A 17149-nucleotide genomic window follows, 5' to 3' on the forward strand; every position below is an offset into this window, starting at 1 on the left:
TATCAGGTTCCTTTTCTGAGCTCTGAGAGTTGCTGTTTGTATCCTGGAGTACCACTGCATTACATTCCTATTAATCATCTGAAAAAGGGATGTATCCTACAAGGCTTTCTAGTCACTGTTTTCAGGCTTACTGAACAAGCTAGCAGGACCCTTAAGTATCAAAGAGATATACAAAAGGCATTTTCACTACAAAAGGATGTATTAATATGACAAATAGAGCCTTTGTTAATGCCAGATGCTGACTATAGGTGTGAATGAGGAGTATGATGAATGGGATGATGAGGAGAAAGCAATCTTAATTGTGCAATTAGTTATGTTATGTTTGGGCAATGTTTTGCATAACAATTATAGACCACTCGTAGACTAGTGGTCCAAAATTATTACAGTCTTCCAAAGGAGTTCAAAAGCTAGGAAAGCCACTGCACCGTTTGAAAAACTCCTTTAGAAGGCTAATGAAAAATGTAAATGATGTCAAGTGGCCTTTATACGGCTTAAGTGTGCCATCGGGCTTGGATGGCAAGTGCAGTGTGCTTTCTCCAGCTGAGAGTGATAAAAAGTAGCAAGTACAGAGGATGTCCCAAGGGAACGCCCTGAGCCACAGCATTGTTAACAGGTAAAGGAGTGAAGTCTGACTTCTCAGTGACAGAGCTGGTAGGAAATCGCTGAAGATATTGGGACCACTGTGTATGTAACAGGCTGGTTGAAAAAACAAGGAGCAAGAGAAGAGGAGTCACATTATGTTCCTGTTCCTTCCTAGTATCTACCAAAGAGGAAAAAAAGCATCTTGATTATTCTACACTCTCTCATTCCACCTTTCACTTATTTTCTATTTCAAAGCACAATTTAACTTTTTTTTTTTTCTAGGGATTCATATAGAAGTTAAATTTAAAATCAGAATGCAGTTTAAAGCTCATTGCTACAACTGTTACTGGGGGTAGAGGTAAACTGCCCAGAATGTGATAACAACATGGGTGTTGAGTGATGATCTGCTCATAATCAATACATCCACGCACACAAGAGTTCATTTCATCCTTGATCTCACCCCAGGGATCCACGCCAGTCACAGCTGATCCTGAGAGGTATAAGACATACTGCCCCATTGGCTCCATGATTATTTATGTGTTACCAGCGCTGGAGCAGGAAAGATGTTCTCACCCACCATGCAAAGGTGTTAAACTGACACACATCATAGCTTCCCCAGGTTCTCCTCCCATAGAATAATGAACATGCTATCTACCAAGCCAAAAAAATCCACTGACATTTGAATAGTAAGCTAATGAACATGAGGGGAAAGAATCAAGGTAAGACCTGTTCTTAAACCTTTATTTACAAAGGATACCTTTAAGCCAGACTGTCCACTGCCTTTCAAACACGACACTAGAACAACCCTGGGAATGTTGGTTTTAAACAGCCTGTTCATCACTTACTCAAATAAATACTAAGTGTATAGTGCTGCTAAGTGAAGCTGTTTAGCAAAGACATCTACTTCTGCACAGAAACTCAGCCCCCTGGGTGCAGGACAGCACATCAGCATGCTGTGACCCAGCTCCCATCCTAAGCGGATGAAGAAGACATCAGGACCAAGAAACAGGGCAGAGACCATTTATGCTGCACCCAACCAGTTTGCTGGTTTTAATGTTAGGACTGCAAGTGGGAATAGTTATTTAAAGGCTATTTTAGCCAGTGAAAGAAGAAAAAGGGTATCACATGACTTTGCACCCTGGATGCTATTTGTAGAGAAGCCTTAAGTCACAGCTGGACTTCTACAAATTATTTATGATTGCAGAATGATATTGAATATACAACTTGAGGGAAAATCACAGAGAGCAGGATTGAATGCACACAGAACTAAGCCTCATGTTCAGTCACATCTCTTCCAACTGACTGCAAGCATCTCTACAGTCAATATCCAAGGCTCAAACACCCCTTGGAAATTCATTAGCAAGCACAGCAACAGCAGTCCTGAAAATAGCATCTTTCCATTCAGTGCAATGAGACATGCCTCCCTATATTATATGTTCAAAGAGGGAAGGGCAATACTCTTCTAAACCTTCTCATGAACCTGAATCCAATCGCACATTCCCTTTATGACAGCCATCTCTCTTGGTGCTGCTCTACAAAATCTACATTGCATCAGCACCACCTTAAAGGTCGGCTGTGCTATTTCAATAAATAGAGAAACCATGGTTTCCTTAAACCACTTGCATTCCTCTTGCTGTAGTCATTTTGCCTCTTTTCTATGGTCTTGCTTAGCCCACTTTCATATGAATGTCAGATTTTGCATTTGCTGTGTGCTGTCATCTAGACTCCCGCTGTAAAACAGTTTGTTTTTCCCCCAGTTGGTGCACCAGATTAGCATTCCCCCTCTTCCCCCTCCAGAACAGAATGTAATTAAAGATCATGGGAAAATAACACACACACTAGTCATAAAGTTAGAGAATTTCAGGTTTGGTTCTGCTTTCCAATTTTATATGCTCCACTTCACTTCTGTACATAAAGAAAAATATAAACGGCTTTGGTCACTGAAATATCTATTAACTCCTTGTACATCAGATCCTGTAAGACAGAGATGACAGCAAGATCCACAGCAGCTTATGAGCAAGGGCCTGTGCCTCAGAGAATCACAGGCAGAGAATCACAAGACACCCAAAAGGAAGTGTTTTTCCCAAATGATTCCCTCTTTGCTTACTGTGAAAGGGTTATGAAACATAAGCCAGAACTGTCTCCCTCTTCAGAGTGTTCAGGAAAAGATTGCATCATCTAAGTGAATGTTTCCACCTGAGAAGCCTGCTAGGAAGCCTGCCTGTTCACTTTGGTAGCCTTGAAGCCAAAGAACCCTTTGAGTCAGCAAATGCCAATGCTGGTGGCACAGTGGCACAGCTGGTTTAAAGCAGAGGTTGTTTCGTACATCCTCACCTCATGAGACGCACCTTTACCTCAGGGCTTTTGGTGCTAGAATGGAAACATCTAAGAGCTTACTACCTTTGGCTGTAGGACTGAATGTCACCAGAAGAGAAATTAACTGCTTCCTAATAAAACAAAAAAGAAAAGAAAAGAAAAGAAAAGAAAAGAAAAGAAAAGAAAAGAAAAGAAAAGAAAAGAAAAGAAAAGAAAAGAAAAGAAAAGAAAAGAGAAAAGAAAAGAAAAGAAAAGAAAAGAAAAGAAAAGAAAAGAAAAGAAAAGAAAAGAAAAGAAAAGAAAAGAAAAGAAAAGAAAAGAAAAGAAAAGAAAAGAAAAGAAAAGAAAAGAGCTTAAACTGGTTTTATAGCAGAGATAAAAATACCATCAAATTGCCATTTATCACCACAAGAGTGAGCAAGCAGCAACTGTTGATCTTCAGTGTCTCCTGAGAGGTTCCGGAAAGGAAAAAAACCTACCAGGTGATCTTATGCTATGAAGGCAGGTGGCAGTGGGGAGGCAACTCAGGATCTACATCCCAAGTTCTGCTACAGCTAAATCACATCATAATTTCTCTCCTTTTTCAAGAGGAGAGAAGGTAACTGAGGTCACTGAGAAAGATGATGTTTGTGCCGTGTCATTTGACACAGTTTCACATAGACAGAATTTATGACTTGCCCAACCTATACAACACTGTCAGTGGTAGATTTCTAGGAAATAAACCCCAATATCATGGTGCTTACTATACCTCAAAATTCCTGCCTCTTCCTCAGATAGAGAAGAAAGTAGATGTTCACCTTTACTGTAATTATTTTTTATGAGAAGAAAGTAGATGTTCACCTTTACTGTAATTATTTTATGGCAATTCTCTTCCATTAGTTTGAGGATCATAATGGAATAAATAGAAAAATGAGCTCCAGGCTGAGTATTCTGCATTGTAATCTAAATTAAACTAGTATTACAAATTTGTTTACATATCTCAGTTGAGCTATGCAGTTTCAAAAGTTACTTGCTGAATGTAAACATCACTCCTGATGCTACATTACCCACTATATGCAGTAAAATATATTTTAATGTAATACAATAAAAACTGAAAAACCAATAAATGTTCCTATTTATTGAGAAATCGGACAAAAAATAGCTTATTGTCAGTTTTTAAAGACTGAAAATCAATAGATGATGAAAGGTTGTATTTTTTGTTACCATTAGATTGTTGACTCTAGCAGTAAGTGAGATATGGATTATAACTGGGGGAGTAAAGAACTGGTGAGATATACAATTTGGAGCTTCTAGGGTTTTGTAGAAACTTAATTCCCAGTATTTGTGCAGCAGTGGCCATCTTGGCACTGCTGTAAATGAGCCTCAAGAGCATAGCTCCTCCATTTTGTTGACAAGGCCAGCTTTAAGTATCTTCATGTCTTTACAAGCATTTCTAAATTAAGCAGACTCTTAATCAGAATTGCATCTGCAGAGGATCACAAGTAAAGGAGATCCAGCTTTCACATATATTCACATCCTGTTAATAAAAAAACCAATAAACCAAAAAAATCCTCAAACAACACCATGAAACCCCAGTTATTAGAGTGTCACCTCCCAGCTGCCTCTGAGTCCCCCTGGGTGAGCTGCCAAGAGGGGGGTTCCCCAGGTGTGGCCCCACAAAACAGCAACCACCACCCAACAACAGAGAGAAATCAAGATAAATCAGATGCTCAGCTTGCAAAAACCTTTAGCTCTCATTCTAAAGTTCCTGAGTCTGCCATTCTCACGCATGTAAGGTTTTCCACATCTGTGCCCTGAGCACAGCGGTCCCATTCCAACCTGCCATCTACACGTGGCTCAGTCTTACCCTAAGTACATGGGCAGAGAAAGGTCTGAAAAACACAGATTTTTTAGCACCTGTTTTCCCACAGGAATTTATTCACGGGAGTCAGTTTAAAAGCTGAATTTCTACATTCGTTCAACAAAAAGCGCACAACCGCGCAGAGGCTGGGAAGGCATTCTTGTCTCACGGTGCAAACACGGCAAGATGGAATACTAAAAAAATATGCAGTGATAAAAAACACTGAGCTAAACATAAGTGCTGCACTCAAGGTCCTTAAACAGTGATCCATGCCAACATTTTTCCAAGTGAACCAGTAGGTATGACCATTACATATAAACCCAAATATAGATGTTCTACCACGACTATATTTCTAAACTCTGGAACAGAGTCTGAAAGGATGCCAATTACAATAGGGAGTTAGGGCTGCTTTTAGGATTTATATTATCTTTGTATGTTTCATAATCATACAGCAGTTCAGATCTTGCCAGATAAGGGTAATGCAGAAAATGCCTATACTGCCTTCAGATACACAAATGTTCTCTGGAAAAGTGGGCAGTGACCACTGGGCCTCAATGTGATGGAGAACTAGAAAAGCCAGCTGACCTGCTTCTGCAGTATCTGAATTTACAAATTCAGAGAAGTGTGCAGTTAAAAGTATACAGAAAGAAAATTCCCCAAGACCTGGAAGGAGCTGACAGTGTGCAGAAATGGCCATCCTACTGCTGGCCCCAGTCCTGTGTTTCCCAGACATAAAACATTTGCTTCGAACCAAGGATAGCACAGAGAGAACTAATTTTCATATCATGGTTTCCTTCTGTTTTCCCAGGTAGGAAGCTATTTCTAAAAAGGGGCTGTTACCACGTCTGCATAATCACATACCAAAAAAAGATTAATGTTGCTCCTGTAAGCTTTTGCTTAAGTATACCATGGAAAATAACTTTGATGAAATAATTTGCCCAGAGCACTGCTTGTCTGGAAGATTTCTATAATTTAACCGCAGTTCTGTAAATAATTTGGTGATAGACAGGCCATCAGCATAATTTGGTGCTAGACCCATGCAATGTTAAGGAAATGGCCAGCAGGCCAAAATTAAATCAACTGGGACCTAGTATGTACAATGCACATTAAAAACCAGTCCAAATCTATTATTTTTTGGAATATTCTTATTCATTTTAAAGGAAGACACTGATTTTTGCATTGGGAATTAACACAAAGAAATGTCATGCTTCTTCCCTGAGAGGAAAAGATCACCCACACAGCGTTAATCCTGCAGATCTCCACGAAGATGTACAATATTTTTGTACTGTAACATCCCAAACTACAGCATTTTGCACCACTTTTGGACTTACCCGTAACTTTCACCAAAGTATCTCAGTTCTCCTGTGCTGACAACCTGTAAAATAGCAAAAGCCATTGCCCTGATTTTTACTCAAGCCGTAACCAGGTCTGCAAGATAAGAGGTACAAAATTGTATGCATGGTACATTGCACCTTTAATCATCTACCTACCTGAAATACTTAAGCAAGTAGTTAGACATCTAAATGGTTCAACTACAGGCTTAAAATAAATGAGTTTTGTAGTACATGACTGTGTCCACATAATTCGAAAACTGGCATTCACATCCCATTTCAAGCAAAGTATCATTTCAGCTACAGGGAGATCAAAAACTTGAAGTCAGTATTAGAGCCAAGCACAGGTCTAAGATTTAGTATTTCAGCTGAGAAGAGGGGAGAACAAACAGCTGCAGGATGCTTCCCATTGCACTGTTTCATTTCTGGACAAACATTTTGCCATCAGAAATGGCCACAATTAGCATTGCTTTCCTTTTTCCACATCATCATAATGTAAATGGAGATACATCCTGAAAACCCTCGACCAAATGAGAAGGGAATGGCAGGGAAAATAACACACTAAACAAAGGCAACAAAGCCATCCCTCTCAGCTCTACTGAAAAAAGGCCTCAAGAAGCAGACACATTTATATTTCTTTTAAACTGAAAATAGAGAAGGAGGTGAAGTAGATGGGTTAAAAGCCAGCAAAAAGTAGTATAAAAAAGCCCACCAGGTATTGTAGCAAGAACCTCTAGATAAGCATCTTAAATCAGAGTAAATTACACACCTCATGCTGGTGACTCGGTCATGGGAAATTATGAAGCTACGTGATGTCTCATTTGTTGTGCTGAAAACAAATGTAAATAAATTACTGAGAGAATCTCATTTACATTTAGAAATTCATCCCGATGCATGACATGACTGCTGATGGTTTTTTTAAATGACACTTTGAGGAGTGCCACTATTAAAAACAGATTGTAGCCACCTCGGTGAGAGCCTGTGCAAGTGTGAGTATGTCTGTGCACGAGTGTGCAACAGCAGATGTTCTAGAGAGATCTTTCAGCTCTTTGGAAAAAAAGGCTTTCTTTTATTGCTGCACAACCAAAATGGTGGTGCCAGAAGACAAAACCATTGATACGTGTTCTTCTGTGTATTTTCCTCTCTCCAGAGGGGGAAGCAGAAAGACACTGCCACTGCAACAGAAAGTGCAAATACTAAAATAGTGGGAACGGAAGACAGTGTGGCACATCCCTCCATCATCAAGTGTAATAAAACTTCCCCTTAAATACACACACAAAAAGCCTTTTGCTAAGCTTTTATCTCCCCCCTCCACATCTCACATTTTAAGCTGTCACTGAAAAAATTGAGAAGGATATCCAGGAAGCCATAAGATGGAGAGCAAGTTGAACTGCTGTTAGCTAAGCAGCACACATTCAGGCAAATATCCAAATGCTTTAGGAGCTGTCATTCTCTATCCCGCGTGGGAAGGCTGTGAAGAGACGGACTTGCTCGTATCATGATTGCTCTTATTATTACAGCAGTGAAAACACTGCATACTAATGGATGTGTTTTCAGAAAAAAAGACTGTTAGATGGCTTTTTCGACTCTGTGCCTGGCTGTCTGGGCTTCAGTATCTGATATATCCTATCCCTTTCTTTGCTTCCAAAACAAAACTCTAAAAAAAGTTTGCAACATGAGGGCAAATAAAATATATTTCCAAATGGGGACATGACAGTGTTCTACAACCCCACATACGGCAGCATATTTACATAAGCCTGCATAGGTCAGAGAGTTTATTTGTTAAGGGACAAATAAGCAGGCCATGAAATAATTATTTTTCATTGTGCCCTGCCCAAAACCTACCCAGCCAAAGGCTAAATTGAGCTGCTATTGTGATTATTTGAACTGTGGAGCCAAAAGTCTTCACTGCAAAGCATCCCAGCTGTCCTAAATTTTATTCTGATGGCTAGTTTTCACACTAGCTTGAAACTTGCCAAAAATGCTCCACAAAATACAGGCAGGCGGAAGGCTTGCTTTATCCAGACCTACATCAATTACTGATTTAGAGCTGTTCTGAGAACTTGATTATTAACAAATCACTTCCCAAAATTGTTATGACAAGATTCACATATGCAAATGGCAAGCTGCTCATATGTACACAGCTAGCAAAAGAGATTTAATACAAAGGTTCCCCAGATTTATTTATGGTTATTTCCTACTCTGCTTTACTGCAAATTAGCCACTAAAACATTAAAAGAAAGGAGAGAGATCCAGCTGCAGCATCACAGCTTTGACATATGGTGACATGGGAACACCCAGGCCATAACTGCTCAACATGTTTCTGCCTTCACCCACCTCCCTAGGGAAAAGGATCTACCAGTGCCTTCTGGCACCAGAGGACGTAAAACCATCATGGCAGCTCCCAAGCTGCAGGTTTGACCAACACACCAAGAAGCAGGTAGGATTACCCCGAAAACAGCTCAGATGACAGGCTTGGGAGGATATTTCGTATTTTATACAAGGTTGACAGTGGAGGAGGGGGAACAACAAATAGAATATTTTTTTAAACCTCATGCTTCAAAGCTTAAATTAATCCCTAATAATGAAAGATTAGGATGAGAACGTGTAGAGAGAAGATTATCCCAGGTCTTCCCATTGTGAGGCTCTTACAACTGTACTTGAGGTGCCTGGGGTTGGTCATTGCTAGAGACAGAGCAGGAGGATCTTGGGAACAATTAATTTTGTACTCTCTACATTTCGTCTTAACTAAGACACAAACAAAAGACAAAGAGGCTAATTGTTTTGAAGGCAGCAGACTTATAAATAAATGAAATGCCCATCACTTGGTATCAGGCTGTATGTACCACAACCCTGACCAGACAAGTGCACCTCGCTGCAGCCACCCTCCTTTTCCTCCACACCTCCTCCTATTCTTCATCCTGTTTGTAATTTCACTGTAATATCCTCAGGGCAGGAACCACTCCACATTTACACATGAATTAGAACAACACCTCTCACAATGGCATACCAGTCCTGATTGGACCTGGACCGCTCCTGGGAATGCTGCTGGGAACAGTACTATAAAAAGAGCTCATAAATGTGTAGAGTTCAGCACAGTAACACAAACACACATACCCTGCCTTTTAACACAGTTAACATCACCAGACTGTTAACTCTGTTTTCACAATAAAACTGTAGATCATTTAATCCATTTCTAAGCTCCTAGATAGCTGCAGGATGTGCAGCTCACATTCAGTAGACCTCCACCACCAGGACACTCTGTGCAATGGGCCCCTGTACTTACTGCTCAGTACAATGACAGAAATGCTACAAGATCATGTTATAGAGGTCAAGGCTTAAGGTTGAATCCTGCTAAGATTTGCATGGAAGCTGATCCAATGATGAGCTAGGGACGTTCAGGATGGGCAACCAAAGGAAGCCACAAACGGTGTCAGCCACATGACCCCTGTGCAACCATTACAGAACAAACCTGATTAGCCCAAATTCCCTACTGATTTCCTGCCTTCCTTGGGAGAGGCTTTTGACCTTTGAGCTAATGTTTTAATATATTCTGGAATTTCAAATTTTGTACATAATAAACTAGTTATTTTCAGGTACTTCAGATATAAACAACTCCAATACAAAATTCTAACTTGCTCTGGTACTCAGTCATGCTATTTTTAACTGAAAATATAACAAATAGACTTGAAAATCTTTAGCAACATATTTCCATTTTTCCCAACAATTCTGACATACTAATTATTTTGTTGGACTTTTTCCTGAAGTACTGTGAATGGCCAGTATGCTTCATAAAGAGCAAAAGAAAAAGGAAAGGAGTGGGTACAGGTAAGGTGGCAAATCAATAAGTAACTTGAGTGCATGTATAAATTCAGGCACCTGAGCCCCCTTTAAAGTCAGATTCTATGTTGTAGCCACTCTTTCCAATAGTTAATATCTAGAAAAAATGGAAAAAATAGTCAAAAGGCAAAACAGATTAAAATTCTTAATTAGAACAGACACTTCGTCAGGCCTCTATTCTGCATTGATAGGACACCAGAAATTGACCTTAAAAATGTATCATACAGATTAAAGCTGTTAGCAACTGCATTAATCTCTTTGAAAATAAAATAATTTTTTTAAAGTACAAATTATTTTTTGTTGACTGCCAAACAACAGATCCCTTTATTTGCCTAAAAACTATACACAATCAAATTGTGTGTAAAATCCAAGATCATAATTCCTTTTTCTCTGGCTCCTGATGGGATGGCAGTATGACAGGGCCCTTTTTGTGCTTTTCTATGTCACTTTGCACTCAATGCAAGTTTTGTCCATGGCACAAACGTGGAGATTTTCTGTCTCGCAGAGATGTGGTCCTCACTGTTGGACATTCTCAGCCTGAGCAATTCAGCTTTTCCATGAACAGCCTGCAACTTGTGACTTGACTCTCGTTCTTTTTGCCTGGGGTGCCCACGGCTCTAACCAAAGCAAACTCTGTCCAATGTCACACTTCCAGTGTCATACTTCTGGAGCAAAGACGCCTCAGGAATGATGTTTTTACTTCTACAAAGATAGTAGGAGACAGAGGTCTACATGGAAGAGGCTAATGACAACCCCGTACACACTCAGTCATAGCCAGATATGTGACCAAGTCCAATTAAATCCTATTAGGGCATAATACAAATGACAGAGCTTAAAGAATACAGCTAGCTCCTAATTAGACGGCCCATAAATCTGTTCAGAACCTTCAGAACTTACCACCAGAACAACAATCTCAAGACCTTTCACTGAGTTTCATTTTAACAGACCTGTTGTCCACTGAGCCAACAACTCTGTTGCTTACAGACAAGATATTTCATCAACTTAAATACTATTAGAAGATGATCATGCACTGAGCTTTCCTGAAATTGTGTAACATTTGCATGGTATAACACATACTCTTACTTGTTCACTGCAGTCTGATTCAAAGTGCTATAAATATGTTTGCCCTTTCTGCTAAGCCCGCCTAAGGGATTAGCAACCCCCCAAAAGTTCAGTTGAATATTAACTGCATTAACTTTGCAGACCGTAACATACTGTTACACTCAAACAGCCTACGGTCTGGTATGGATGACTTGCTTAATAAAAAATGTTTTCTTGCAAAGCCCGATTGCTAGAAAAAAGAATTTGCTCTGTCAAAGGGGGTGACCTCTTCCATTTAACTTCATAAAGCAAACAAACAAAAGGGAGAACTTTACAGGTATTCCAGAGAAATGTTTATCATTTCGTCTGTCAAACCAGATGGACTTCCCTTGGCAACACAGCACCAGCTCCACTCCACGTTAGAAATTAAGTCACTTCACCATGAAAAAAACCTGTGAAATACAGCAGCAAAAGTGTCATCTACTGTAGTAATGTGAACTCAAAAAATGTAAAATAAGTAGGTTTGCTTACTTATTTTGCTAAGTAAGAAGTGCTTTGCATGCCAACTCCCATAAAAAAAACTCGTGCTGGAAGACTCTTCAGCAGAAAGTTATACAGCAGTGAAGACAAATAAAAAGAAGAGGAAATATTTAAAAGTTGGAAGAGGGAGAGTTGATAGGAGTGTGAAAGGAAGCTGACTTGATAGCTAGTGACAAAAGTCAAGGAAGAACAGATTCTTGAACCTCCCAAGCAAAAAGCTCCCAGGCAGAGGTGGGGGTTGACTGGCAGTATCTGGTCAAAAGATGAAGAAAGGGAAAGAGAAAGAAGAAAATGAGAAAGGCTGGGAGAAGTTGCTTAAGGTTAAGAGGTAAAATGTATACAATAGATTACTAAAATACTTTTAAAGATTAAAAAAACCTCCTGCATTACAACTGCAGTAATAAAAAATGTAGACCTTGTCTATTATGGGATGAAAACAGAAACTACATAAGATGGGGTTTTTTTTCTTTATAAAAACATACACAACAAAAACATTCTCTATGCTGCTGTGGGAACACATAAAAATACTCAGAAGACCTTGATCCTGAACACTGCAATGAAACCTTTCTCATTTGGTCTTCAAGATCACGTCTGTATCAATTTATAAAAACACACTCTCCCATACAAGGGACTTGGGTGTAACAGAAAATAAATCCAAACTTTGAGAATTAGAAACCATATTTCTTCATAATGCTGGACATTTACTTGCTTCTGCCATTCACCATCACCACTATATTGTCTAGAAATGGAGACCAACAATAGATGTAGGTAATTACACAAGAACTTAAACTGCAGAGAGCTTCAGACCACAGCATTAAACTGGAATTAAAGCTTTACAGGAAAAGAGAAATGTTTCACTCCCAGCAATCAGCTCCCTCCCTCAAACACACACTGCACACCTGCTACCCACCAGCCAGATGGGACTGAATTCTTCTGAATCAGATCTTGGATTTTTAAGCTCAGCTCGAGTTCAATTGGATTTCAAGACATGAAAATATATTATCATTTCACATTCAAAAAATTACACCAGTGTCCAGGAACTCCTAGTTTCAGTGCTGCTTGCACAATTAGATACGTATTGAAGTGGGATTACTCTCTCAAATGTCTTAATAGAAATAAGTAAAATGCAGCTTTGCATCAACATTTAATTTAATTACACATGCTCACTTAATACGTGAAAAACAGAAAAAAACTGATTTTAAATCATCAGCGTGTTAAGTGAGATTGGTAATTTAACTAATTTGCAGTGACCGATAGTGTTTTTTTAAAAGTCCACAAAAGCAATTTAGCAGCCCAAACTCACTTAAACATTGTAGCAACTAGCCGTTAATGCACAGGTATCATAAAATATTAACACATGTTAAGAAAACACTGGGAAGCATTATATTCCTAGAGAATTTGCTAAGCTTGCATAATGTAACATTTGTCATCAATAAAGTTCCTTCAGTTAAGAGATCCCTACCCTGTTCTCCAGAAGAAGGTCTCCTTTTTCCTCCCTCTATTCCAGCAGCACAGCTCCACCAAGTCCCTGTTGCCTGCACTTTGGTGGAGTGCCAGCAACTGCCAAAGTCACATTTTTAACTGGGATTGGTTTTTCCCAACCTTTTCCTTCAGTCCTGAACCCAACTTGAGACATGCAGGGGGTGAACAAGTCACCGGTCACCAGCAAGCCGGTCTCCACAGGGGCCGTGGGCATCTGGAAGCTGCTCCCGGTGGTGTTCCGCCAGAGCTGCGCCTGGCAGGTGCCAAGGCACAGGAATGCAAGTCCTACCCGCTTGGCCAGCCTTGGACTGACCTTTAGTTGCAACGGGGAACAGGAGTTTTGTTAGTGAACACAGAGTTCTGGTCTACACATTTTTTAAATTGATTCTTTTATTGATGTGAAGTGCCCAGGTGCCCTCACGACAGTCACTAATATAGATTTTGAAAATAAAATTAATTAAGGGCCAGTCTGGACCACCTTTACTGTCACCATGTAGTACCCTTTTCTACAAGTAACAATGCTTTCAACAAGCGAGCACGAGTGGAGTGTTTGAGGAGTATTTCATCACATCCCAAAACACCTGACCATGGAGGTCAAGATCACTGTCACCTATCTATGCGTACACATACACACACACGTACACTCCCTCTCATCTCCTACCTTCCAAAAGGAACCGAAGCACAAAACTTAACTGGCCAAAGGCAGTGTCAGAGCTGTGCCACTCTGCGCTCCGTCCGTCTGGAGCACGGCACAGGGAGCATGGCACGGGCAGAGCCTGAGCGGGAGCAGAGCAGCCTGGCATGCAGGCTAATCTGAATTACACTCATCCAGCCCTCGAAATGGTTCCTCATTAGCTGCGGGTTAATGGAGTCCCAATGAGTAGTGTTATTTTCATCCTCTGCCTACTGAATACAAAATTCATTTGCAAATATCCTTTAAAATACTGCAAAGCAAGCCAAAGAGATATGACAACATAAGAGGCATACTATTTATGGAATGCACTTACCGTCATTTAGAAAAGGAAGCTGACATGAGCAACAGCCTAAATTTAGCAACACATTTAGTTTTTATTCACTAGTCACAATGACAACATTTCAGAAGGCTACCACACACCTTGTGTGTCGAAAGGTTCCACTGAAATCAAGACAGACTTTGATCTGAAAGGAATTCGGGATCAGCTCCTTAATGAATACAACACTGAGTTAAATTAAGGCAATCACCATCTTGACTTTCTATTCCAAGTAGATATAAAATTACATTGATTGCAGGAAATGGCGGCATTCAGACAATACTGCAATGGCCAAAGCCTGAAAGCTAAATTCATTGTTAAGCTAAACTAGGCTTTCAGAGGGCACCATTTGATTTGAGGCAAAAAAGCATCTGCAAACCACATATTTTCAATTAATAGTGTAAAAGGCACAGAGTAAGAAAGGAAAAAGGTAAATATGCCACATGCCACCCAAAGAAGCAGTCTCTCTGCATGAAGATACTATGCATATACATACACATGTGTGTGTGTATATATATATACATGTATATGTGTGTGTGTGTGTGTGTGTGTGTGTGTGAGAGTGCATGTATGTGTTTTGGGCTTTTTTAGTTTTTTTTAAGGCAGCCTGTACTACAAAGGCCAAATTTGAGATCCAGAAAGGCACAATGCATCTCTAAGCAGCCTGACAATGCTCTTTTACTCACACTATCTTTACTTCAAAAGTAATTTCAAATCAACAGCACACAAAGTTAAACATATTCTTCTGAAAACTCAGAAAAAGAATTAATTTGAACCCTTACCTTTGGCACCTTAAAGACTTTTGGCCATGACTTACCTGTATAAATAGAAAGAACTAATTTACTACAGAAATGCCCATGGGCAAACATGTTCTGGCTAATGAAGTGTTCAGCTTTTGCATGATTAACCAGCTGGTGGGGGTGGTGTAAAAATCACAGGGCATAAAATAATAAGAAAAATTGATTAGCAGCTCTCTTTTAAAGCACTCTATGAAAAATTTCCTTATTTTTGCTGAGCAGTTTGGAAAGTGAATGTACAGAAAGACAGACTTAAATGACTTACCAAGGAGTCAGACAGAGACTGCACCAGGCACTCACTCCTCCAAGACCTGCATCGCAGAGAGGTTCAAGTGAAAAGCAAGATACCAACCAGCACCATGGCTGGATTACTTATACAATGGTCCTGCCACTAGTCATAAGGGTCATTTTCTACTATATTGCAAAAGATATTATATAAAGTTAAAACCATGATTATGCCTTGACTCCGTTCAGTTTCTATCCCAATGCTCTACACTTGAACACCTGAGCTGGATACAGCTATTCCCGTGAGCCAATTTTAGAAATGCCTCCATATGAGCCCCAGGATTCACATGCTACTTAGAAATAATGCACATATTTAGGTGATGCCACATAAAAAAGATGGGGTTTGCATTTACTAGAGATAAAAATCCTCCTGCCCTTCCCATCCTGTACAAGGGGCTCCTTACAAGCTCACATGCTCTGCCCTCAAAATAGGACCTAATTAGAGTACAAATATTTGGCAGACAGGTCACGAAAATAAATTTATCATTAACTCTCCCCTAAACCAAGGCAAGTTATCCTGGAGCAGTTTTACTTCATACACATTTGCTCTGGGTAACCCTTCAGCTCAGGTACAACTGGCATATAACAGCTTCTTTAAGAAGAAAACCCACATATTTTTATGACATGGAATTACTGCAGAAACATGAAAAAGCTGCTCACATACAACATATGTACCAGGAATAAAAAATAAAAGCAAGAACTTAAGTTACAAATAATTTGCAATAGGCCATTGTAATACTCACAGTCCCCCTTTAAGGTCATTACTTCTACAGAAAATGCTTGTTTTACACCTATTGGTGGACTTTCAAAAACTGGTTCACAGCTATGTACCATGGCAGATGCAGGCAAAGAATTTGCATCTCAGGGATTTGCAATGTGTTCCAGCCCTGGGGATGCAAGCATAACTCCAATGCTGGCACTTCATGGGCTGAGAAGCTACATTAACTCCCTCTGGCAATTTACAAGCTGTCCCCTTATATCCACAGCTGATTTCTAACCATAACCAGATACTGCCTCCTCAACAGTCCTCTCTTGTGGTATGTGATGGTATATGACATACCTTCATATGCCCAGTCACCTGGATATTAATTCAATTCTTAGATCATTCTGGTATACCGTGCGTACTGTGGCTCAAAATACTCAATCGTACCATGGGATTCTTTGTGAGGAGCAATAATTTTACCTGAAGTAAGAGTTATTTTTCACGAGAAGAACCAAAGCAGAACTCTGAAGCCCATTTTCTTTTCTTTCATGACTCCTGTATTTACTTTAATTACCATTTCCTGAGGAAGATCGTATCATTTTAAATGGACCCAAAGAAAGATTTTTCCATGCAGTTTCCCTATAGGAACTAGGCAGATTATCCTGATAACAGATCACTTCACACATACACCAAACATTCACACTGAAGAACTGGTCAGGCCCATGAGGGTTAGATAACTCTACAAATATTCCATAGAGATATTTTTTTTCTCAGCAGGTACATCTGAGAAATCTTCTCACTAACTTCATGGTCAATCAAGACTTCTGATATCAAAGAGGTTTTTGCCCATTTTCAACGCATTGCTAGATCATTGGATCTGTATACACTTGCATAGATCTTGCTTTCAAGCCTCTAACTTTTTGGAAACATATTAACACTTAAGAAAGTAGGCATAGAACAGATACGAGCAAACTGAAATAGAGGAAAACTGAAAACACTGGCATTTCTCTCAGTACATCAGTCCTGAAAGTGCTATTTCCAGATAGAATTCACCATAAAAAGAGAAATTTCTAGTTAACCAAGAAGAAGCATTAAATTCCACTTAAGTCTGCTTTCTCTGGTCATATTTGAATCATGAGCCATTTCTAAAATGTCACGTATTTCTAACTCTGATGAACTGGGACCCTGACAACACTGGAGCTTGTAAGCTGTGTTTGAAGTTATTTTCAAACACGGTAACAGCCTAATATGGTTACAACACAATTTATTAATTACAGCTAAGAAATTATGCAGTGCAGTATCTAAGTAACATCATAATTTTAGCTAGCCTACTTGTTTCAAAAGTAAAAAAATTTTTAAAGCCTGTTTGCTACAGAAAGTGA

The 17149-nt window shown here is 39.6% G+C and overlaps 1 protein-coding gene across 37 annotated transcripts in view; it reads right to left on the bottom strand.

Annotated features, from left to right (window-relative positions):
• ESRRG (estrogen related receptor gamma) overlaps nt 1–17149 on the bottom strand; it is a 389887-nt gene that overhangs the window by 321150 nt on the left and 51588 nt on the right. For 10 of the 37 annotated variants that reach the window (XM_038131540.1, XM_038131575.1, XM_038131549.1 and 7 more), the window contains one exon: nt 15045–15090. The exons of 12 other annotated variants lie outside the window; for them this stretch is intronic. In XM_038131540.1, coding sequence (XP_037987468.1) covers nt 15045–15090 — 46 coding nt within the window. Of the gene's footprint in view, nt 1–6069; nt 6114–6838; nt 11399–12952; nt 14072–14764; nt 14800–15044; nt 15091–17149 lie in introns of those variants that run through there. 15 more of the 37 variants (XM_038131541.1, XM_038131580.1, XM_038131565.1 and 12 more) reach the window with 9 other exon arrangements.

The sequence above is a fragment of the Motacilla alba genome, chromosome 3, assembly GCF_015832195.1.
Source record: "Motacilla alba alba isolate MOTALB_02 chromosome 3, Motacilla_alba_V1.0_pri, whole genome shotgun sequence".
Taxonomy (NCBI): domain Eukaryota; kingdom Metazoa; phylum Chordata; class Aves; order Passeriformes; family Motacillidae; genus Motacilla; species Motacilla alba.